We start from the raw sequence: 26,020 nt of genomic DNA, 5'->3' as shown, positions 1-26,020 counted from the left end.
TATTTTGAGGCACTTTAAAATCAGAACCTATTTTAAAATTTTCCATATATAATGGAAGCATGCAAGACCCAAAATATTCAAGCTTTATTAATAATTTTAAGTAGATGAGAACATAAGAGGTAGCCCAGCTAATGTATTTGTAAACAAGATAAGCACTTCTTGAATAAAACTAATTATTTTAATGAAAAAAAGCAAAGATTGTAGAAAGAGAAAACTGTCCAAACTACAGATAGTACTTTTACCACAACTTGTATTGTATTGTATTGTATTGTATTGTATTGTATTGTATTGTATTTGTGCAGAGATATGGTTAAATAAATAGTTACTTGATATTTACAAATAGAAGTAAGAGGGAAAAACCTAAAGTATTAGGATCTTTGACTTGCCATACTGCTTTCAATCTTCTGGACTGTTAATTTATATATCAATTAAAATATGATTCTAGTTAACTATAGTTCAAAGTTTGTCAATTAAGACATCCACAGTGTAAGTAACAAGGTGTATGTCTACCTTTTCCTTCATTCGGTGATCACTATCTTTTTGGACAATGACATCCACATCTGTGTTGAGTTCTAGGGCAGCCAACTGCATGGGTATATGCCAAGGTATGACATCATCCTTCATGCTGTGGAGCACTCATACAGGGCAGTTCACAGGAATGCAGCTGTGCAACAATTAGTGGTCCTCTGCTTCCTTGACGACTGTGTACTGCTGTGGTAAAATCCATCCTCAGGGTATTTTGATGGCAGGATCCATGTGCCTTTTGTGTCTGCTTTTTTGTTTGTTTGTTTTTCATCATCTCAATAGAAAGCTGATTAATCTGTGTCACTAGGGCATAGCTACACCAACAAGAGCCATGGCCTTTTCTGGTTGTGCAATTGCAACATAAAGCATCAGCCACCCACTAAGGCTAGATCCAGCCAGTATCTGTGGTCCTACAGCCATATCAGCAATTATGAAAAGAAGATCTTTTCTTCATTTCCCCACCATGCATTCTTCTAAATCACCCTCTGACTTTCCAACTCCTGAGTAATCAAACCCTGTACAGACAAGCTCTAAAGATTTGCAAAATTCCTTAGTCACCAATTCTTTCGTGCCATTCATTTTAGAGATGTAGCCAGGGATGAAGATAACTCCTGGATTTTTCTTTTTAATCTTAGAAGCCATTTTTGGAAGGTCCGGTCAATTAAGGAAGTTGAACATGTCTTTTGTCTGCAAGCTGGGAGTCACCCGGGGCATCCCCTGGGGCTTCAGCATTAGAAATGCATCCTGGACATGGTGGGGGCCAAAAGAGAAGGCTGCCCAGCCCAGCTGTGACCAGCACCAAGATCCAGGCCCACACCTGCCGTCTTCTCAGGCACCATTTTAATTTTTGAACTGATAGTCACAACTGAGGTGGATCTGTTTAAGAATGTATGTGGTTTATGTGTGTCTCTGGTATGTCTTAGTAGCCTTATGTTTTTCTACTTATTTCTACCTAAATAGCATTAGCAAAGTCTCTTTAAAAGTTAGACTCTGCACAATCTCTGAGACTTCAGCATTTAGGAAAGTGGCTGTTTCACAACTTTATTTATGAGAGTGCTGTAGTATTTTATGGCAATTGATCTCTTAAGATTTTCTATCTCTATAAGAGTTCATTTTAGTGAGTTACATTATCCTTAGGATTTTCAATTACTCCTATTTTCAAATGTATTCACTTCATTTTGAAATAGATACATTTTAAGAAATTTTTAGAAGTCTTTTCTTATGCTTCCATTGGTTTCCTAAGTATCTGTTTACTTCTTTTCCTTATTTGCATTTTCTACCTTTTTTCTTAACGAGTTTTGAAGTATGTCTATTTTGACACTTCCTTTTCTTCAGAAAGGAAAGGCTTAGACTTATTATTATACCATTATTTTCTACTGTCTAATTTATTGTTATTTCCTACTTTTTTCAAGTCCTTATACTCTTAACATTTATATTGTTTTCTTATAATTTAAGCTATTTAAGTTTATATTGTGATTTTTATTCCTATTCTAAAGTAATATAAATGCTCCTATTTTAACTATATTCATTTATATAACTGAGATGTGGAATATGGCAGGAATATCTATAAAATAATAGTTTAAACTATCTATTATACAACAAGTGCTAATACTTCCCAGAAAATTTCCTTTAAACCTGAGATTTGACTAACAAGGACTTTTTTCTTTGTTTAGTTTCATCTTTCTTTAAATCCAAGTAGTTACTTTGCTTTGGGATAGTAATTTCTGGTTGAAATGTATACTAATGGGAGAATGTTGTATGTACCATTCTTATTTCTGTTGTTATTACATGAGGATATGAAAGAAGATGTATTTTATGTTTTTAAGATACAAGTGTCATATGGATTTCAATTAAATGCGATTTATTACACATAGCTTTTAGTCTTTTACTTCCTTATTTGACTTTTTTATTTCCTTAATTTTCTATAAACTAAGAAAATTTAAATTGTCTCAGCACTGCTGCTTCCTTTTTTTTTTTTTTTTGTAGTTCCTTGCTTTGTGAACTTTTCAGTCTTCTGTTGGGTTGGTAAAGTTTATTACATTCAATTTCTGCTTTTAGCTAATTTGGAAGCTATAGGTTTTCTTTTCTTTCTGTTGATTTCATTAACTTTTAATGAAGATGTTGAATTACAAGTTTCTAAGAAATTATTAATTTTCTATTGCTACAGTTAATACTAATAAATAATAATAATAAATGCAATGATTTAATGTACGTAGAAGCTCAAGTTTTAAAGATCAGAAGTCTGGCACAGAGCCCAACTGGTTCTCTGCTTAGAACCTTGGAAAGCCAAAGATGTTAGCCAGATTAGCCTTATTTACTTATTTATTTTGACATTTCAATGCATATAATGCATTTTCATCATATCTATACCCTCCATTACCTGTCCTTAAACCTTTCTCAAAGGGCTGGGTTCTTATCTGAAGGTTTTAGGGAAGATGATGGTTATTCAAATGAAAGGTTAAAACAAAATCCTAAAAAGTGTAAAGGTTTCTGTGAACATCAGTTGCATATTCATTCATCCTTTTTAATAACATACTCAATGTAGAAATGAATAAATATCAATCATGTTTTTCATTGATGGTGTTTAGGAACTCATAAGGATGCACATATAATCAAAGAACATTTTCAGATAAATGTTCCAGAGGTTTGGGAACACTGAAGTAATGCCCCAAATATTTCAAACATTTTGCCAATTTTGAATCCATAGCTTAAATGTATTTCTAGAAATTAAACTTTTTAGAGATTCTCACATATAAATTGAGGTGGTAGTCCAAATGGACTTAATCTCTCCTCAAGCAATATAATAAATTAGTTGTAAACATAATTATCACCATGAACATACCAATGAAAAATATAATGTGGTATATTTCACATTCCTGGTGATAAGAAAAGAGATTTTTGGAAAAGTTTGATAATCTAGCAAGGTTTGAAGTGGTGGACATGGGGGCCAGGAAGGGTGAGCAGGGAGGGAAAAACACAGATAGAATGTAATATTTCTAAACTAACCCTGTGTTATGTGTGATAAGGTTTAGAAGTCTGAGAGACTCAGCAGAACCCAGGGCCCTTGCTTTGTAAACATCCTGAGCCTGTGCAAAAGGAGGGCTAAGAAGTAATGTGATTGCTACACCTGTGGGAAGTGGAGGAGCTTCTTATATTACACAGGAGGAAGAGAAGCTTGTCCCCTGATCCCCTTTTGCTGTTTCTGCTTTGCTGTCTTCTGCTGCCTTGAAGTGCTGTCCCTGTGCCATGCCACCCTGCTTTGGAGCCAGCTGAGTATGGGCTGAAACCTTCACAAATTAATGAGCTAAATAAATCTTTCCTTTCTTAATTTTGAGTGTTGGATATTTTGTCCCAGACATGAAAGAAAAGTAACCAAGACACCCTGTTTGAAAAATAAAGAAAAGAAAAAAGAATAGCAAGCATTTATTTATTTGACACCAGAAGAAATCGAGCTCCATAAATAGAATCCATCAGTGTTCTTATTTTTAGTGTTACAACAAAGTGGAGAGCTGATATTTTTCCATGTTTGACCGGTAACATGTTTTTACAATCCAGTGTGTTTATGTGTCGTTGTGTGTGTGTGCTTTTCTAAAACTCACTCATTAGATAGTTTTAAAATTCATTATAATCACAAGAGGATTCACAAGGCAGAAGGATTACTCGAATCACTCACATTCTTTCCAAATATAAATGTTGACCCTCTTTCTTCAGAGACATGCTATGGAATCAAAGCATTCAGAGACAGTTCCTAAGGAACTCCTCCCTAATTTATATGGTCACAAGGAGTTTTTGGAATTTTACATTTAAACAGCACTCTACAGCCAGTTTCTATTACATATGTTAATTCATCCTGCAAAGGAGTGTTTAGGTGCTTGTCATGTGTGTGGAAGGCACTGGGCATAGAAGCTGATTCCAAACCCTGACATCAGATGGATCTATGGATGACTTGCTCAGTTACTTGGTTTCTTGGAGTTCTGGCTCAGTTTTTTTTTAACCTCTGTAACCCTTGTTTTATTCATCTGCGAAGTGGGATAATAATAGCTATATCTCTACTCAAAAATGAATAATTTACTTTAAAGAATAAATGAAATAATGAATTTAAAACACTTCATAAGAATTTAATCAATGTTTAATAAATACTCACATCATCTGTTATTATCATGGTTACTATTATTACTACTACACCTATTATGGCCTTGCTATTGGCTTATCTATAACATGTAAGAACCAAACCAGATTCAACAGGACCACTTAGTCTTACAAGAGAAAAATGCCATATACAGATGAAATGTTAAATAACCGATCAGAGGGTCTGGATAAGTCTGGGAGATATAGAAACATGAGGTTCAGAAGGCCCCACATTACAGTAGTTAAGATTATGAATTTCAGTGGACATTTTAGGCCAGTCCTTTCACAAAAAAGCTAATCATTTATACCCACTGCTTCTATTTATTTAAATTATTCAAATATTTATTCAAATGTATAACCTTTGTAATCATTGGAAGGATTAAGTTAAATAATACTTGTAAGTGGGTTACAGTGCCTGAAACAGACAAAGTACTTGACAAATATTAACCATCATTATAGCTAGCTCAAGACCTAGTACAAATAGGCAATGAATATTTGTTGATTTATTAGAAGTAATGGCATTGATAACAGACTACAGGCCTGTAACAATAGTGCCATCAATTTAAAACTGAAGGGAAAGGAGTCATTGAAATACTCAATATTTATGCATTTCAATGAACCTCTTTTTCGATGGTCTTGCTTTCATTTGTACAAGACATACAGGCTTTTTAAAAAACTATGTGGGTTAAAAGAGGGACTAGTTTTGGAATCTGCAACACATGTTTTCTACTTTTAGCTTCTCATACATACTTACATACATACATACATATATACATACATATATACATATATGTTTCAAACATATGTGATCACTGGCTCTGTTGTCACTGAATATTTTCTAATTATAGTGACTGATATAACCTAAGAGATTACTTTTATAAAAATATTTAGATACAGTTTGATTGTTGGGTCAGATTGCCTGAAACACATGAATGATTTTCTGAGAGGTCACACACCTTCTCTCTGGGGTAAGAATACACAGGAAAATTTGGTGACCATGCACTATAGATTCACCCCTGAGGAAACTTAAAATTCTTGCATAAATCCAAGAATTATCAAATTATCAGTCTCTGTCCATGGACCGCTTTTGCAGTACTAAGAGACACTAATGTCAGCCAATATTAACCTCTCCAGTGGAGAATTAACTATCTAATTCTGGATTTAAAAGATCACCTCTTTGGAGCCAGTGACCTAATTTCTTGACTTTTTTCAAGCCTTTTGCTTATTACCACTCCTGAACCATTTTAGTCTATTGCTTCCTAGATATCTTGGAAAAAAGAAGCCCATTCCATGTAGGTTACCATTTCAGGGAATTACACACACACACACACACACACACACACACACACACACACACACAATCTCACTTGATCGTCCAATAGCCTCTTATGCAGGAATGACAGATATTCTTACTGTATTCCCATTTTTAAGACACACAGAGAGCCATATAATCACAATGAAACAGGTCTCCAGATGTCTAGTTCAGCACCCTTTAAATGTATCTTTGTTACTGTTTTTGCATGAATTGAATAGTAAAGTAGAATTATAACAAAACTGCCCAAAGGAAATCTTTTGAGTTTTCTGTCCAGATTCACAGGTGGTGACATTTTTCTGAGAATCGTGTGTACTATGGCCACAATACAGACCTGGCCAACAGAGTCATGTTCATGTATTCACATAGTAAATAGCTATATAATTTTTTCCCTTTTGTAAAATAGCCTGAAAACAGCTCCCCCTTGCTGGCTTTGGAAGCCTACCTTCACCAAAATTAAAACAGCTCATGGAGTCAGTATATATTTTTGCCTAGAGCAGGATCCCGTCATCCAGCTTCACTGATGAATGCGTTGGTGGTGTTTGCTGCCCTCCTTAGGAGCTCCTCTTTGCCTTGTACATAGCTCTTCTTTCTCACCTTGGAGGGCAGGAGCCAAGAGGTTTTCCGCACCTGTCCCCAGGACATCATTGGTTGCCTGGACGCTGGACGCTATCCGGTAGCTCTTCTTTGTCCACCCGAGAAAAAGTCTGCACAGTTCCAATAGTAACCAGATGAAGTCTCCACGGACTACTGCGACCCAATTTCCGCCACCCCCGCAGTGAGAATCGGGTTTCCCGGAGAAAACTTCAGGCATCTAGTTTAGAGAAAACTCCCTCAATCGCCAAGATCCTCAGAGAAACTGGCAAACCAGGAGATCCCACGCACACACGCAAGCGCGCGCGCACACACACACACAGAGAGAGAGAGAGAGAGAGAGAGAGAGAGAGAGAGAGAGAAAGAGAGAGAGAGCGCCAGCTGGACGCAGGCCCGCTACCGAGAAGGCTGCGGTGAGGCAGGCCAGTGCGTTCTTCCTGTCGGACCCAGCAGGGTAACAAATAGCAGACAGCTGTAGGGAGGCGTGAGGAGGATCCGGACACGGAGAGATGTAATTCTCATAACAAATTTAACGCGAGAATAGCATTAGCGGGTTTGATTTCCCAGGGCTGTACTCGCTGAGCAAAGCACTTAAAGCAGACTTCCAAATCCAGGTGCGTGAGCCCACGGATGCGTAGACGCGAGGTTTCTGGGCACCGCGCGTACTGAGCCTTTTGAAAGCCAACGTGGGTAAATGAGGTTTCAGGAAAGAGTAATAAACACAGAAATGGCATGGCACGCCCAGTCTCCAAGTTTTTGCAAGAGTGAGAAAGCGCTGGGATGGCGCCTATTGCGCCTAGGAATCCACAAGTGTCTCATTCCCACCCTGCAGCAGTGATGCAAAGAGGGCAAATTACCCACGTAAGCGGGAGGGACCAATGGGGGTGGAACCGTCTCCGGCCGCTGGGGCGACACAGAGCGCGCTCCTCAGAAACAAACCTTGCATAAATCACTGAGTTCGGAGCTCAGTGAGTTCAGAAGCTCCGAGCGCACCTCCGGCGCTTTGCGGGAGCTGGCTAAAGGCAGAGCAAGGACCGGACCCCGGGCATCGACTGAGAGCTGCTCGGTGGGCAGGCGGGAAGGGCAGAGGGAATTGCAGAGCAGGCGAACGCGCTCGGGGCAAAACACTCAAGTGCTCGGGAGCGCAGAGGCAAAGCCCCCGCCCCCGTGCGCACCGCGGACTCTGGGGCTGCACCCACAGCATGCGCTTCTCCGGAAACGCGGTCGCGGATCCAGCGGGCAACTCCAGCGCCTGGTGGGCTCTGACTGCAGATGGTGCCAACAGTAGCCGCGAAGCGGATGTGCCCAGAGAAGGCGACTGCCAGCCGCGGGACGTGCGCAATGAGGAGCTGGCCAAGGTGGAGATCGCTGTGCTGGCTGTGACTTTCGTGGTAGCGGTGCTGGGCAATAGCAGCGTGCTGCTAGCTCTGCACCGCACGCCACGCAAGACGTCCCGCATGCACCTCTTCATCCGGCACCTCAGCCTGGCCGACTTGGCTGTCGCCTTCTTCCAGGTGTTGCCGCAGCTGTGCTGGGACGTCACCTACCGCTTCCGCGGGCCCGACTGGCTGTGCCGCGTGGTGAAGCACCTGCAGGTGTTCGCCATGTTCGCGTCGGCCTACATGCTGGTAGTCATGACCGCCGACCGCTACATCGCCGTGTGCCACCCGCTCAAGACTCTGCAGCAGCCCGCGCGCCGCTCGCGCCTCATGATCGCCGCCTCTTGGGTGCTGAGCTTCGTGCTGAGCACGCCGCAGTACTTCATCTTCTCCATGATCGAGGTGGACAATGTCACCAAGGCGCAGGACTGCTGGGCCACCTTCATCCAGCCCTGGGGCAGCCGCGCCTACGTCACCTGGATGACCAGCTGCGTCTTCGTTGCACCCGTGGTCATCTTGGGTACCTGCTACGGCTTCATCTGCTACCACATCTGGCGCAACGTCCGCGGAAAGACCGCGTCGCGCCTGGGCGAAGGTGCAGCGGGCTCAGGGGGCGCCTTCCATAAGGGCCTCTTGATTGCGCCCTTCGTCAGCAGCGTGAAGACCATTTCCCGCGCCAAGATCCGCACCGTGAAAATGACTTTCGTGATTGTGACGGTTTATATCCTCTGCTGGGCGCCTTTCATCATCGTCCAGATGTGGTCGGTCTGGGATGAGAAGTTCGTCTGGACAGGTAGGAGACAGTCCAGACATCAGGCGCGGGCTGTGAGTGGCAGTTTTTCCTAGTATTCTCACTACAACTCTTAAACTTATTCGTGCATAAAAATCACATATTGGGATGGTGGGGCGGGAGTGTCAAAAATGGAAATTTCTGGAGTCTCAACTCCAGACTTAACAATTCAAATTTCTACAGTGGGACCCAGGAATCAACTTTTGTAGCATACAGTGATGATCCTAATACCACAAATCCAGAAGCTGTGCTCTGAAGTCACCACCAACTACAAAATGGAATAATGATCTTTAGCCAAATCTCTACTGCGTGAATATCCTGCTTTCACGTCGATAGGATTCAGGGAAGTATTTAATTAGTGTCATAACTGCTTTTCATTGGATTGTGAAAAGCATCCCAATTAATACAGAAATTTTATAGATTCTCTAAGGGCAAAAGTAAAGATGAAAATCTAGAGAAAATTGGAAAAAGATTCTTAAGAAGTTAAGAACTTAAAATTGTTATTTTGCTTATATTCCTTTTCTTGTTATAAATTTTTTTCTCACAATTCTTTTTCTGTTGTATTTTAAGCCAGTGTTATTGATAAACTTCTTAGACAAATTCTTTAGTCTTTTAGAAATAATTTGACTATGCTCAACATAAATCTTGTGAAGTATACAGGACTAGCTTGCTTGATTTTAGTTCCTTCACAAAATAGGCTAATTTCATAGTAATTTACTCCAAAAAAAGCACTATGCAGTTTTCCATTTTCAAGATGTTTTTGTAAGGAGAAAAAAAATTTCAATCAAAAATAATACAAAAATAGTTCTGGTAATGGCTATATTCAGGATATATCTGTGAGATTATGTTTTCTAGGATTGAGGTTGGAGTGTATGTGATACATTTTCTGAATTTATCTGCAAATAAAATTTTGAATGAATTTAATTTAAACAAATAATTTCTGTAATTTATAACTATCAATAAGAAAAAATACACACAAACATTAATTTTATTTATCATTTTCTGTCCTTTTTGATCTTAGACACCTCTAATATTGCCAATCAAATAAAAGGTCCAATCTAGTTATCACTGTATTAAGAATTAGACATAATTACTAAATTCTTGGAAATGTAAATGATTTCTATTTTTAATACAATCAGCCATGGATAATGATCACTTTTAATAGCAACATCTACTACAAAGTATTGGCTAATTAATTTAGAAAGAGTGAGAAAACCCAAATTGATATACATTAACTAAGGATAAGTCAGTACTTGTTCATTATTCTTATTTTTAAAAAAAGTACATGATCAGTGCAGGAGTTTCATTGTGAAAAGACATAATATTTATGTAATTTGCCAGTACCAGTGACATAAAACAATTCAGAATTCTGTTGGAATTTCTTAATCCAACTGTTCTTACTATAATTTAATTGCTTGAAATACAAAGATGATTTTCTTTTAAAAGCAAGCCAAGGGATTTAGCTCAGTGGCTTAAGCACTTGACTGGTAAGTGCAAAGTTGTGGGTCTTATTCCTGGAACCAAAAATAAATAAATAAATTTTAAAAGCAGACCAAATTTCTAGTTATTCTTACAAAACAACTTTTCATGTGAAAAGAACATAGTCTTCCAACATTTAAACTACTACTAAACATGGTCCCTGGTGCTATACTTTTGCCTGAGCTATCAGTATGAAAATAATTTGGTATATATGGTTATAGACTTGAAATTTGATTGAAATCATAGCCGTTCCATAATTCTTAGTACATGTTCCTATTAGTCTAAAGTATACAGATATTTTTAAAATACACTGTTTTATAGATTTACCTCTTAAAATTAACTCGTCTTATTTAAATATTTAAACATTTTTAAACATTTGCATTAATATTAAGGCATTTTGTTGACAAAATATTTTATAATCAGGCTATTTCTAAGTGCCACCAATTTCCCTAATACACAGGATTATTTCCTGTACTAACCTATAACTTTTTCCTCTTCAGTCACTAGAAAAATGAGTTTATGCAATACTCAATTTCTTGTTTTGACTAAAATAATTTCTTTATAATTTTTCATATAGATTCAGAAAACCCTACTACCACCATCACTGCATTACTGGCTTCCTTGAACAGTTGCTGCAACCCCTGGATATACATGTTTTTTAGTGGCCATCTCCTGCAAGACTGTGTCAAAAGCTTCCCATGCTGCCAGAGTATGAAGCAAAAAATCAACAAAGAAGATACTGACAGTATGAGCCGAAGACAGACTTCTTATTTCAACAATCGAAGCCCAACAAACAGCACAGGCACATGGAAGGATTCACCTAAATCTTCCAAGTCCAGCAAATTCATTCCTGTTTCTACCTGACTCCAGATTCATGCAGCTTGACTCTTGTGACTGACTTTAGTTAATCCAACTAGAAATTCTGAGAACAAATGAACTAGGTGAGATAGACATGGTTCAGCTCATTTTGTACAAGGCCTTGCTTCTAGTTCGATTTTGCACATTGCAAAAACCAAGCAGTGTGATTATTTTATACCGAATGTTAATGACATCACACTACACTGAAATGTGTAGGCCCGATTCCCAGAAATATGAGTTATGTTTCTAAAGGAAAAATCATAACCCCTTTGACATTATATTTTGCTGGTTTATTTTTGTTTCTGACATAATCAAGCTTGACTGGTTTTCTGAACAAAAGGAGCTCATCATTTAGAGGAAGTTTGAGAGTAGTTGCATTTTCATCCAGCAAGTTAATGTATGCATCATAAAAGGAAGCCCCAAATGGTGACCTAGAGAATGGCACCATGGAGAGGTATGAGCTGGGACATACTGAGCAGGAGGCAGCCAGTTCAGAATGACAAAAATAAGTTCTATTACAAGCAATAAGTCACTCTGAAATTCAAAATGATAAATAGCACCACTCTCCTTTAGGTTCCTCACGATATATGGGCTCTAAAATGTTGTAGCCAAACTAATAATATGTTTTGCTCATCATATCCTAAGATTGTTTTAAAATCAGATTTGTTTGAGGAATATCAAGTTTTAGAGAAAAGTAAAGTAACCTAAACACTTGCCTTGCACATTATAAATATATTTACCTTGTCATAAGATGACCTGTGTGATGCTGGATATTAACATGATCATTCTCCGCATGTTTTGTGAATCTAATTTTATACATGAGAGTCTTCTTGATAGTGACTAGGAATATAAAATTTCCCCTTATATGTTTATTTGGGAGATCCTTCCAATCTCCCATCCACCTAGTAGTTTTATAATAGGGAAAAATAGGAATAGAGATTAAGGGGAGGAAAGTAGATGGACAGAGAATCGCTCTGCACCTAGTCTGAGTTCCATCATTACTAAATGCCTCACTTTGGACAAGCTACTAAAAACATATAAAGCCTCTGTTTCCTTGGCTGTGTAATGGAGTTGGTAACACTCACCTCACTGACTTGTAAGGACAAAATGAAATTAAATATGTGGAAAGATTCATAAACTGTAAAATGGTGTATATATATGCTAACAGTAGATTTTATTATATTCTTAGAATCTCCAGAATTGTACAGATTTTTTTCTCACTTATTTTTCATTAACCAAAAGTGGTTGATTTCATGCCTGTTATATAAAATCATGTAATTCAAATATAGACCTGCTGAATTGTTACTGAAAGATATTGCCAGTAGCCCCTCGGCCTGACTTGCCTTGCTCAACTAAAATTTTCCAGTGGGGAGAACTTGGTTTTCTTTGAGCAGGTAAACCAAAGCCAACTGAGAACATCAGTTGCTTTCATTTCTAAGCAGAGATAAATTACAACACTCCTAGCACTTTTTGTTAATGGAACCTATTGGTTTTTGTCTATTTTGTCTGGCTCCTTCTTAGACATCATACTACATTTGAGAATAAATATTTTGCATCTCTTAGAGGAAGAAATAGTTACTTTTAGTAATAGTACAGGGTTTGTTTTCTTGTTTGTTTGTTTTTTACACTTGGTAGATAAGAAACTGTGAACTGAATGGCACTGCAATAATCTGGAACCCTTGGCTTCACTCCTCTTCCGTCTCTTCCCCTTTTCCAACTTCTTAGTCCTTACACTCCCTAGGTTAATAACCCAAAAATATTTTCAAATATTCTGCAGAAAGTATCCCCTTAGGTTTTAACATTCTTCTTTGTAAAAATAATAAATAGGACAGGCAATATATTTCAGTGATGAGCCCTTGCCTAGAATCCTTGAGGTCCTGGGTTCAATTTCCAGCACATAAAACAAACAAGTCACAGTAAATAAAAATTACAAGTACATTTCTTAAAAGGCACTGTTCAACATAAATCATCAAGTAAACGAATCATTTCTTTATCTGAGTTAGAGTAGCACAACTGCATGGTGTCTAAAGACTTATGTATTAGAACCATAATGAGCCCATTTTTTCTAAATTCATTTTCAAGGTAATAATTTTTTGTGTCTATATGGATATTGTTTCAAAAAAATTGGCAGGTGTCCCCAAATCAGTTGCATTTGCTCTTATTTCTGGAAGCATCTTTCAAATAAAATGTAAATCAAATTCCTCACTTTTTCTTCTTTTAGATGCATGAGGAGATGAGAGAGTATGAAATAGGCTGGGAAGACACAAGATTATTTTCACAGCAGTCAAATAGGTAGCCTTGTTTTGGGGAGGTGGGTGCACGGGGTTAGGCAGAGAAACTTAGTATATCTACTGCTAAACTTTCTTAATGTTATATACCCTGAAATGGCATTTATGTAACTCCAGTTTACATCCCAAGTTGGAATGCAGGCAATGAGGAGGATGTGTGCTGTGAAGAAAAAAGTTTCCCTTTTCTTGACTAAAGAAAAGACCTGAGTTTTGCCAAATGAAGGCTCACAGTCAAGAGTGAATCGTACTCTCTTAATTTATTTAATAGGATTGTCTGTGGGAAAATCCTGCAAGTGCACAATGCTAATGTATTTATGTGAGTATCAGAAATGTGACTGATAACAAATCCACTGGTAAGGAGAAGCCGATCTGTTGGCTATTTGATGAATGCTAACTGAAATGAAAAAGAAACATTTGAAAGTACCTGTAACATGTTTTGGGGAAAGAACTTGGGAACATATATTTTTAAACTCTAAAACAACTTTGCTTTTTGTTTTGAAGGTTCACTTGGAACAAAAGTGCAGAGAAAATTAGTGAAATTATTATTAGTCATTTATACACTGGTCAAGTCTACATATAGACTCCTTCAAGAAAAGATTACACCATGATTCAGAGAAGGGTGTGTTTTAAAGAAAAAAAAAATACCAAGTAGTCTTTACAACATGCAGAACTCTTACACTGACTGCAGTTTCTAGAATAGACTACTATTGGTGGTTAAAAATACAACTTTTACTTGTTACTGCATGTGTAACATAATCCAATTAGATTAAAATTTTGTTTTCAGCCTCTAAGACATGCAATTTTATAACTTTTTAGGCTTGTACAGCTTTAATTATGGCATTACAGCTAAAACAGATATCATCTAGGACAAAACTGAGCCTAATCCTTCACTCTAACTATCAGAGATTAGGCTCCTATTAACTTTCATAATTTGGGACATTGTCGGTTATCATACTGGAGACAAAACTGTCATTAGAATAAGTCCAGGATAAGCCCTCGGTGGAACATCCTGGGAGTCCAGGAGTAGCCTCTGTATCCTAGCTCTCGCCCTCCATGCAACCCTATCAGGGTCATTCAGTGATTGCCCTTAGAACAATAAGTAACAGAGAATAATAAATATTATATAATGATCCTTGATTAGAATTTGACTTTAGCCAATTTGAGCAAGAATTTGAAGACTATTCAGACAAAAGCTAGTTTCCAACACATATATCACACATATATCACTAATTATAGTTTTATTCTATACATAGGCCTTTTGAAGCATAATGCTCTGATACAATTTTTAAGAACACTAAATTATTATGACTGAAAATGTGTTTTGTTATCTTTAGCATATTGCCATCAAAATATTATTTTATTATAGCCAATTTTTTATACTGGGAATTGAACTCAGGACCTTGTGCTTGCCAGGCAGACACTGTGCTACTGAGCTATATCCCTGTCCCTGTAGCTAAAAATTAAATTCCATTGTTTTTGTGTTACTGTTTTGGCTTGGTTTTTGTTGGAGTTTCGTATGCTGTTGCTATTTTTAGATAGTGCTAGGGATGGAACCCAAGGCCTCACAAATGTGAGGTCAACCACTAAGCTTTTTACATTCATATAAATATATATTTTATGTTCATTTATGTTCTAAATAAACTAAAGATTCAGGGTAAATTAAATATTTTTGTTTTCCAGGATCAAATTAACAGATTCAGAAAAAAATTTAATAATAAATCTGATGATTTCAGAATTACTACCTTCCCACACATAAAGGTAGTTGTTTTTGTATCACATTTCTGACTTATATATATGATGCTTTAACTCGTTAGTGTAACAAACTTACTAAGAATCGATGTTGTATATTTAATTACCACTTTTGAAAGTATTTCTCAGATGTTCTATGTCCTCCACCTTATTATGCTATGTAGAAGAATTTCAGAATTTTTTCTGGGCTGATTATATGACTACAATTTTGAACAGATGGTGAAATGTTTTGTGATTAAATTAATATTTGTTTCTTTAAAAATGCCTTGTATTATGTGGAAGTAAATGATATTTATTGCACATTTTTACTGTGTTAGCATTATTTCTATAAATAAAAACAAATTTCAGATTTGCTTGAAATAATTTTTATAACTTAGTGTAATAATGAAATGCATTTCAAGTCAATTATCTTATTTTAAGAAAAAAAGGGTTTTTTTACAGTTGGTAGCTAATGATAGATTTACATTTGAGAACAAAAACAATAGCAAGAATAAGTGAAATTTTGTAATTAGCTTTTCAATGAACTATAACCAAGAAAATAAGTCAATTTGTTGTGGTTTGAAAAACACCCAAAATAATCAGAGTTAGTTGAGGCTCTTGTGTAATCCTTAAAATATCATCTATGGTAATTTATTTCTAGAAATTGGTCAGATTGACTTTGGTCCTAAGGATCAAAAATGTTCCTTTTGTATGGTCTTTAAAACTAGAATTCTTTTCCCTGTGGGCTTGTAAATTCAAAGCTTATTAAATTTCAACTTGTCTTGTTTTCTTTGATTTTATAAGTTCAGTTATAAAAGCAAGGACTAAAGCTAATTTGGGGTTTGCCTAATCTTTAAGAACAGTGAATGTCCAGAATTATATGAAAATGCATTTGAAGCCTCTATTTTAAAATACCACTCTTTTTTTGTACTGGAAATCTTTTGTAACGGAAATCAAACTCACGATCTCACACTTGTCAGGTAGGCACTTGTGCTGCTGACACAATCCCTAGGCCCTATCACTGTTATTTTTAAAGACCTATTATTAATACCTTTGAAAAATCAGGGTTTCTACCACTGCATACTTTCATAAAATCCTATGGATCAGGTAAAATTGAAATATTATGTGTATCAAAGAGACTCATAAAAAATATGCTAATGTAGAGTTTATTAATTTTTCTATATTTAACCCTTCCTAATCTTTAGAGTTATGTTTTGTTTTTACTTTTCTGTATTCTAACTGACTTTCAAACACCTTCACTGTGACACACAATGAAAATTTTTTGCTCTGCTGACTCATTGGTCTGCTTTTGCTAAAACTATCACACTGTGTTTACCTTAAAAATAAGAGCTGTCTTTTCTATCTTTGTAATCCCAGTGTCTGTCATAAAGAGTTCGTCAATTAACAAGGTAAGTGTAAGTATTCCTAATATATGTATTCAAACATAGATATATACATAGACATGATAACCCATAGATGTCATTATAAGATATTGTGGATGTTTATAAGTAAGGAGCTTTAATTACAAGAGCATATTTAGGTAACAAAAAGTAGTAGAGAAGAGAATGGGGATTCCTAGTTTTCCTACCATCTATAGCGGAATGATCTTGGTGGAAAAGCTATTTTAATGGATCTGGACACCTATGTAATAACTTGATTGGGAAAAAAATTAAAAATGAGCCCAAATTCAAAACTAGTGGGAAGATTTTCGTGCCATTACAGTAATGTATTCCTAAAGTGTCTCCCAGTGTGACTTCATTAGAACTTAATTCCAAATGTCTATTCATCATTCCTCCCTACAAAAAATCCCACCTTACATGATTCACCAAAGCATCCATATTTTGATCATAACTCCCTCTCATAAATTTGTGTAACCTAAGTACCTGCTACTTGGATAGATGGCCCCAAACTTTAATCCTCTTGGCCATTTTTTCCTTTAATATACAGATAAACTAGTGTTAGCCTGATTTCATTCCTTGTGCAAAGTCTGTGTCTATCCCTGGATCTAAAGAGAATCCTAAGGTTTATTATGAATCCTTGCTTTTTCTGAATACTCCTTACTAGTTTACTTCTCCTGACTAATTTTTCCTGTCTAGTTCCACTAGCTACTTTCCCCTCAATCATTCCACAAATATTTGTTTGTCTTATGCGATCAAGATTAAGGTTTCCCTGAAGGTTAAGGGATGACGTAGAAGCTCAATTATTCTCCAAACAAGGTAGTGATTCATATTCACAGTTCTGAACATCCATGAATTTTCCTTACAAGATTAATCTATGATCATATTTCTGGTTAAGACCTTGCTGGTTGCCATTTTGCTCCCCTTTCTACCAAAACTCAAAAGCCTTGACTTTCTTCCAACTTCTGGAAATCAGCATTTCTTCTACACTGCAGTGGAGAACTATTTAGCTTTTAGTTGTCTCACACAATCTCATTCAGACTAAGCCTTTGAAAGTAGTGCACTGTGTTTTAGGTATTTTCCCAACAAAAGGAGTCATTCTCTGCACCCCTCCCAAAAAAATGCTGTTTTTTTCCCTAAGCCAAAGAGTTTTAATTGCAAGAGGTCTTTTAAAAACCTTTTTTATAATGTATTTTATACTAGTTGTATTTATAACTAGTTGTGAAGCATGTTTAGGGTACCTGGAGAATGTGTCTGTATCTTTTTTTATATCTGTGAATCTTGTGTAACTGATATTTTCCATGATGGATTAACTTCAAATACCATAGACACAGTTATGAGGTCATCCCAAGTTACTCCATCAGAAATTCATCGCATAATGCTCTAGATGAGGCCAATCTGGGGTGAGTACTTTCTCTATTCCTCCTTGATGGATATCTATATTCTTTGTGCTGATGTGCAAATTCTGTTATGTTTCTTCCACCACAGTGAAACATAAACAAATAACAGGCGGTTATACTGTAGGTTAAGATCCACTGTGGCTTTAACACCCAGCTCAGATTTTTGCTTTAGTTTACCTAAGTAACATTTCATTGTATTGAAGTATCATATAAGACAGAGTCTCTGAAGAGTGATGAACAAGTTTTCCCCCTAGGTTCAAATGTTCCCTCATCCTTGCCATTTTCTGAAGTAGTTATAGAAGTCCTGTTTTGTGAGTGTCTTCAGTTACTGTACTGTGGCTTGTGATGTCCTGAATCAATTCAAAATGTTTACCTTTTGTGCCACTTTGACTCTGAAGCAAAGCCAGAGGTTGCACGGTCCTAGTTCCAGATCCAATGAATAAGGCAGAAGAGGACACAATGTAATGTTTTTAATGATCCTGCCTTTCTGTTGGATGGCGCTGGCAGTAGCATTCACTACAGTTTTGATCACATGTCATGGAGAAAACAATGAAAGGTAATTTCCAGAACTGCTCAAGGAAGTGGCAAGAATAATGACTTAAGTATATTTGAAATGAGGGCGAACATATTAAGAATGATTAATGAAAATGTGTCTTTTATTGTAATAATTTTTTATTTCACTTTATTAGCACATATGTGTAGTATATAAAGTTTTTTTTAAATCCCCTCTCCCTTCTCTCCATCTTTCACCATCTGTTGATCCCTCTGCCTTTGTTGGTACATGTTTATCTTCCTTGTGTGGAGTTGGTACATGTATACAACACATCTAAATTCTTCTTTTATTCCTTATCCTTTCCTTCTTTCCCATCTCCCTTCATCTCTTGATCCCCTTCCCCCATGAAAATGATCTTCCTACCTCCTGTTACCCACATTTTATTTTGCTACTTATTTTTACTCTTGATTGTAATAATTTTTATAAAATTTAAGTATTCACAGTGTATTTTATTCATTCCTTGTCTAACAACACTAACGATACTAATAATGTAAAGCAAATAAAAACTTAAGAAAAAATCTGCCACTGGTCTTTCACATGGGCCAAATGCTAGCCAAAATCTCAGTTGGCAGCATTTCTGCAACTCTCCTGTTTTACATTTTCTCGATCATTACACCAGTTTTAAAACATTCTCCACTTACTAGGCTCAATTTTCCAGCTGTAGTTCAATTTTTAGGAATAGCACCGAGTTGCTCAAAGGAATACAAATAGAACAGGGGCCTCCCACAATCTGTATATCAGTAATGTGTCTTGCTCCTTGAGTTTATGGTTGTCAGTAAGAAGTCCAGGGTACAGTCCATTTCCCAGAATGTGCAAGAGGTGTTTACTCTGAGAGACTTTTGAGAGGAAAATAAAAAGCTATATACAGTGAGAGTGAGCCTTTAGAAAACCCAAAGAATCCAACAGCTATATTCAGAGAACAAAGAATTTCACTATTCTTGTCTAACTCCAATTTTTCAAAATAACTAGAGTATAAAATCTGAACATTTTGAGATATTTCAGCTGATAATTGTGTGATTATCAGCTGTGATTACTTCAAATGGCATTTGTAGAGAGCGTCATTTTCTACTTCATCCATATAATTTTCCCTTCCCTTGACCCAAAACAGTGGCAGATAAGTGGGTTAGCATTATGGGATAGAAACAGACACTCAAGGGACAAGGATAATAGAGGAAAATCTCTCACTTAAAAATGTTTACTAAATGTGCATAAATGTCTTCTTTGCTTATTCATACTTTCTGTATAATTTAACCTGGTAAATGACTCTGGAAGAACTTAACAAAGGTGGATTATAGTCAAGTAAGAACAGACTATATTAAGTTGACTGTAAAAATCACTTTCCTATAAGTGATTTTGTCAACGGCTTATCTACCTAAACTAAACTCATAACTTTCTTATGCAAATATATAATGAAATTATTGAACACACTGTTCAAAAATGAAAGGTTAACTTTTAGGGAAATCTCTACCGTTTAGTCAAGCACATATATAGTGTAGGAATAAGTGTTTTAAGTAGGTAAATAAGGTATTATTTTGGTGTCAAACACAGGCTAAGAATATTCCAAACCATGCACTACATTTGCTTTGCTTACAGGAGTCTGTACTTCAGAGCCTTTGTGTTTTAAATGACATTCCAAGAGATAAGATACTTCATGATCTTTGGACAACAAAGTGCTAATATTATTTACATCTTAAGATTAGGAGCCACTAAAATTAGCCTTTACCATTTCGAATAATCCTGATTAGTAAATCTGTCTGCAGACAATAGAGATGTGTGACCTGCTTTCTATTAGTGAGAGATGAAGGAACACCTGCAATTAGGACTTATTAATTTTAAATTTTTTCCTCAATATTTTAGGGTCAACTAGATATTGTCTTCCTCCTTTATTCAAACACAGAAAAATGTCTCTGGACAATATTTCAGGAAAAGGGGAGACATTTCTCACCATCCTTAACTTCTTTAATCATAGAGTTTCCCCATATCCAGTCTTGTAAATGGTTTTCCCATTGGCCTGTCTAGTTTTGAGTTGAGTTTGGGTCATGGTGTAGAAGCTCAATTTAAGGCCAAAGCTAGAACACTTACTTTCTCATCTGAAAAATCCTTCCTTTTCCCAGTAACTAGCATTTGACATTGTTGGTCATCTTTTCTGCTGATCCCACAGCATCGTTTATGCTGTGCAATGCAATCCTCCTCTGTGTTCCTCAGCTACTGCTACCCAGCCTGCCTCCTGTCAGTTGGCACCGGCAGATGACCTACTTCCTTGGCCTTTGAATCCTTGCTGTGCAACTTTTATCAACTCATATGTGTCCATATCTGCATGCTGGTTTACAGAGCACTGCTTCTCAAATTTTAAAATGTAAATTACTTCAGCATCTGCTCGGATGCACGTTCTCGTTTAAGCAACTGTGGGCTCAGTGGGACTGATTATGACAGGGAAGGTTGTTGGTCTGTGCCCCACACTGAGCCGAAAACAGTTGCAAAGTCTTGGAGCTTTTTTCTGTATTGGGATGCAAAGTTTCACTTCATTATTTTCAAGGTTTCATCCCAGATCAGTCACATTTCTGGAATATGTAACCCTGGAAATGGTAAAATAATATCAAATTGCCTAACTTGTCACTTTCTGAAATGTGGTCTCTGTGATTTTTCACTTTGTTTTTGTGTGACAAAATGTAGTCTCCAAATTTTCATTTATAGTTATCAGAATCCAGAACTGGGATACAGAAAAAGGAAATGGGAACTCACAGACTAATGTAAAAATAATGCTAAATTCTAAAAACTCATACATTGCTAATAAAACAAAGGGAATGTTGTCCTAGAGTACAGAAGATTCCCTTACTTTACCCTATGATGACAATTTCATAATTGCAAATCCTCCCGTTACATAGAGAAATCTTGTTTGCCTCTCCCATAATAGATCTTTCCCCAAAGGCAAGATGACTAAACTATACTTTCACAGCATCTGGACATAGTCATTTTACAGTAATATCTTTCAACTACTGAAAATGATGCATTCTGATAAGTGACTATAATAGCACACATATTTACATATATCTATTTATGCATTTTATTTCTTCTCATTGTTACAATATAAAGCATGCTGATAATTGAAAATTCAGGTGGTACTAAGGTCGTGAAAATTTCTCAAAGAGAATTCCTACTTGTAAACTATAGAAAATAAATTTTTTACATTTTCTTAAGTCAGTACTTACTAATTTCCTATTAAGAAGTGAGACACTGCCCATTCATCCCCTTACCTTTTGTCTTCTTCCTCCACTATAGTCAGACCAACATGTCTTATATTGGAATATACCTTGTGTGATGTATATTAAATCACTTCAGTTGTCATTTGATTAGTGTTTGCTTTATATAGTTTTTAACCTGTTTGTGTCTGTGTAAGCCATTTGTATATTCATATCTAAAGTATACTTCCTGTATGCCACGTTTTCCAATATGACAATCTCTTCCTTTCAATTTTAGTGTAAAATTCACTCGCATTTAATGAAACTTTTAATATTCTAGGGCTTATATCTATGCATTTCTTTTCAATTTGTTCCACTTGTCTAAGCTTGTTTCCTTCTTTTTCTGCCTTCTTTTGAATTGAAGGCTTTCAGTATTCTATTTTTTTTCCTCCAGAACTGATATTCTTTCTCTCTTTTGCAATCTCCTACGCTCTCTACTTCTCACACTCTGTCTTGCCTACCCTCTTTATCTCAATCCCCATTTAGAGGTTGCTCCACCCCCCTGAGTTGTACAATCTGAATCTTACCTTCTGACAAATAATGTAACACTTCACAGTAATGCAAAAGCCTTACACTGACTGCATGTTTCCATTTTCTATATTCTTGGTCTTTGTTGTCATAGAACTTGTAAAATCCAAAATGCATTCAATTATTTGTGCTTTAAATAATTAATTGACTTTTAAAGAAATGCTAACTGTAAGAATGTATGTATTTTAGTTGTCTAAATATTTACAATTTCCAGTGATCTTAATTCTACTATGCAATTTCAAGTATCTGGAATTATTTTTCCTCTGCCTAAGAAGTTCATTTAACAATTTTGCAATGTGTATCTGTTGACTTCAAATTTTCTCACTTTTTGAGTATCTATTTTTTGAGTATTTTTCCTTAGTACAGATTTCTACTTTAGGAGATTTTTCTTCCACAACTGTAAGATATTTTTCCACTGTGTTCTTGCTCGTGTTCTTAAGGACAGTTTTGTGATTAGTTTTGTCTGTTCTTTTCATGCAATACTTTGTTCTCTTTGTGACATATAATAATTTGATTACGATATGCTCTAGTGTAGTTCTGTGTGTGTTTTTGCTGCTTGGTTATATTGAATTTCTTAAATCTGTGAGTTTATAAATTTTACCAAATCTGTTCATGTATATTTTTCTCCACTCTTTATAGGATTCCAAATAATTATACTATAATTGTTAATTCTGTTCCACAGATCACTAACAATTGGTTTATATTTTTCTTCTCTTTTTTGTTTTCTCTTTTAGCTTAATTCTATTGCTGTTTTCAATATCACTAATCTTTTATTCTGCAATATCTTTATTTTCTAATCCTACCTAATGTTTCTATCTATAAATATATCTTATTCACCTATAAAAAAGTTCATTTGGGTCTTTTTATATCTTAATTTCCTTCTTCATCATGCCTATATTTCTTTTTGCATTTGAACATACCTATTATTACTTCTTTAATGTCCATTGCTGGTATTTTTATTATAAGTTTATTAGTACATATTTCCAGTATAGAATGATTACATTCAGTGAGGGGAATTGGTACATGCACATGTAAGGCATCTTATTTTTTTTATCCCACCCCTCCTACTTTTTTTTTCTTCTCCTTTTTTTGGTAGCAGGAATCGATTTCAAGACCTCACATTTGCCAGGCAGTCACTGTGCCACTAAGCTACTTCCCTGGCCAAAGACCACGTTACTTTTTTCTCCCACCATTTTTTTTTTGCAAACTCTTCTTTTTCTTTTTGAGATTTTCTCTAAATTTTAATAATTGAATGATAAATAACCATATCCTGTTAAATCCATATCTATAGTCCAGTTTAACTATTTTACACCTCTGTATTACTACAGATGGGCTGTGGCGGAGCACTGTACCCTAAAGAGCAACTTTTCATTCAAAGTTATTTGGATGTACCCATGTCATTAAAGGCACATAGGTCAGGCCACACTTAAAATTAAGATCTAATTGGCATAATTAAAAACAATTGTACTGTAAAAGAACCTTTTATACCCACATATTCTTAAAATGACTTATTTTAGGAACTATTATTAAATATTGTACTATTTCCTAAATGAATTGCTTGGGACCACCATGCACAAAAGAATTAAAAATGAAATTTTAAAATTCGAATGATTGAATATAATGTTGCAGACATTTTTATACAGTGTTTTAAATTCACTTTAACTTTTTCTTTGAATAACACGGACTTACCAGTCCCCTTAAAATTTTGTACATAGATACAGTTTTCTAGCACTCCTTCAATATTCAGGAAATAGAGAAGTTTAAGGATGCCTCTCACTGAAACACCCCTACTAGGTCTGTCTCCTAAGCTGTTGCTCTAAGACAAAGCACACATTTCACGTGTTTCATGTGATGCTGATATTTGTGTTGTACCTCAACAGAAGTAAGACCTGCTCCATTTAGGATGCTTCTCTTGGCCCTCTGCCTGTCTTTTAATTTAATTCATCTTAGAATGTACTTTGAATATAATATTACTTTGAAATTTTTTATTCACATATTACTTTCAGTATAGGTCTAGTGTTTCTCAACACTATATGCGTATTTACTAGGAAATGTACAAAAAGGTAATATACTCCACGGGAAACCAGACTTAGAAGATAGACTTTGATATTTTTGAAAGTGCTTCCAAAGTAATTCGAATATACAACCAGAGTTAAAACAACCACGGCATGTAGTGATTATACATCTGTAATCCCAGAAGGCTGGGAGGCTGAGGCAAGAGTACTGAGTTCAGGTCCAGCTTGAGCAGTTTAAAGACATTAGTGAGAACTGTCTCAAAACAAAACATAAAAATGGGCTATGAATGGAGCTGAGTTTGACAACCCTAAGTTCAACTCCAGTACCAAAAAAAATTTTAAAAGCCAAGTTATGAGGTTCTCAAAACAGAAGCTCTTATAGGCCCCACTTATTAATTACTGCCATCTTTTTTTTATTACTCCTTAGTTCTTATTACTTTTTTTGGAAGAGAATAAAGTCAAATATGGGAAAACAAAGCTGTCAGTCAAAACCAAGGATAGACATAGTACATGATGTAAGAACAGAGTACAAGGTTATCAACAATGGTTACCATAATGCCTCTTGCTTCCTTAAAAAGAATTGTCTATCTCATCAGGTATTATAAAGTTGAACAAAACAGCAGAGAACAAGACCAATAAAACCTAAACCTTGTAAACACTACAGGACTTCCAAAGGAGATAATAGTCAAACCAGAATGGGCATCTTAGTGAATCTTATTGCCATCTTAATATGTGATCTGGAATAGGTGCTTACATTTATGAATTCACCAATTCCATGTGACTACTAAATCCATTGAACTGGCATTAATAACTCCATTTTGCAAATGTGGGAGATGAAATTCAGGTATGATAAGTAATTTATCTTAAATTACAGATTTTTTATGCTTTCGATCTAAGTTATCATATTAGTACTTACCATACAGTAGGTATTTAACGCATTTAAGGGTTGAAAGAACTGTGCATGAGTGAATAAAGTCTAAATGCCATGCTTCTTATAGTTCCAACATTCTGGCTCTTAAGTCTTAATATGGAGCACCCAAACTCATGAAGCCTAAATGGGTTTTCAATAATGATGAGTAATGAATTAATCAAATCATAGGCTGATTAATAGATGATACGTTATCAAATGAATTTGCAGTGCTTTTTCCAGCTCCAGCCTTTCACTTTGAGGAAAGAAAGATAATGTTTTTTGTTTTTCATGTTCAACTAGCACAGTTTGCCTGGGAGGTAATTTTAATGGTACTTTGGAATTTTTTTCTGATGTCATGAAATATTGAATTGCCACAATGTTATAATTACAAACATAGTTTCCTTCCTGCTGACTTTTATTTTTCTAGTGTTTCCCTAGGCCTAGGGGAGTCTGTCTCCATTTCACCAGCACTTGTTAGCACTGCTGCTGCTTCCCTCCCTTTGCATATCATATTTGGCTACAGCAGCCTTATGAAAGATAAAAGATTATTTTAAAACAACCATCAATGTTGTTTGTACTCCTGTGTCTTGAGCTACTATATGAAACTCTGGGCTCTTTCTGTTCTAGTGTACTCAAGAACAATTAAAACACCATATTAGACATATACACCTAAATACAGCAATAACATCTATTGCTGAAATTACCTACCTTGCCTCCAATAGGCGTTTCATTCCAGGTGATCACAAATAATGCTTTTAATAAAGTAGAAGTTTTTCCATTGTATGCCATGCTAACATTCTGTCAGATCCAACCATTTCAGGTAATGGATCCAAAATTCTAATTCTCAAATGCTATTGCTTTATTCACATAGATATCAAATAATGTAACAGTTGAAGG

The 26,020-nt window shown here is 35.9% G+C and overlaps 1 protein-coding gene and 1 pseudogene across 1 annotated transcript; one reads left to right on the top strand and one right to left on the bottom strand.

Moving 5' to 3' along the window:
* Positions 1-441: 441 nt before the first annotated feature.
* LOC100733627 (palmitoyl-protein thioesterase ABHD10, mitochondrial-like) lies at positions 442-7,293 on the bottom strand (annotated as a pseudogene).
* Avpr1a (arginine vasopressin receptor 1A) lies at positions 6,990-15,465 on the top strand. Its single transcript, XM_003475951.4, has 2 exons — positions 6,990-8,731; positions 10,785-15,465. Exons 1-2 carry the CDS (start codon positions 7,762-7,764, stop codon positions 11,069-11,071), a joined length of 1,257 nt encoding a protein of 418 aa, XP_003475999.1. The 5' UTR covers positions 6,990-7,761; the 3' UTR covers positions 11,072-15,465.
* Positions 15,466-26,020: the final 10,555 nt, after the last annotated feature.

This window comes from Cavia porcellus, unplaced genomic scaffold, assembly GCF_034190915.1.
Source record: "Cavia porcellus strain 051 isolate PalLab524CR breed Dunkin Hartley unplaced genomic scaffold, mCavPor4.1 scaffold_8, whole genome shotgun sequence".
Classification (NCBI taxonomy): Eukaryota; Metazoa; Chordata; class Mammalia; order Rodentia; family Caviidae; genus Cavia; species Cavia porcellus.
Note: the sequence above shows the minus strand (reverse complement) of the source record. Positions and strands in the feature narration are given on the sequence as shown.

Coding starts and splice junctions, on each gene's coding strand:
- Avpr1a (XM_003475951.4), top strand. CDS start 7,762: ATGCGCTTCTCCGGAAACGCGGTCGCGGATCCAGCGGGCAACTCCAGC. Junction 8,732..10,784: donor TGAGAAGTTCGTCTGGACAG/GTAGGAGACAGT, acceptor TTTTTCATATAG/ATTCAGAAAACCCTACTACC.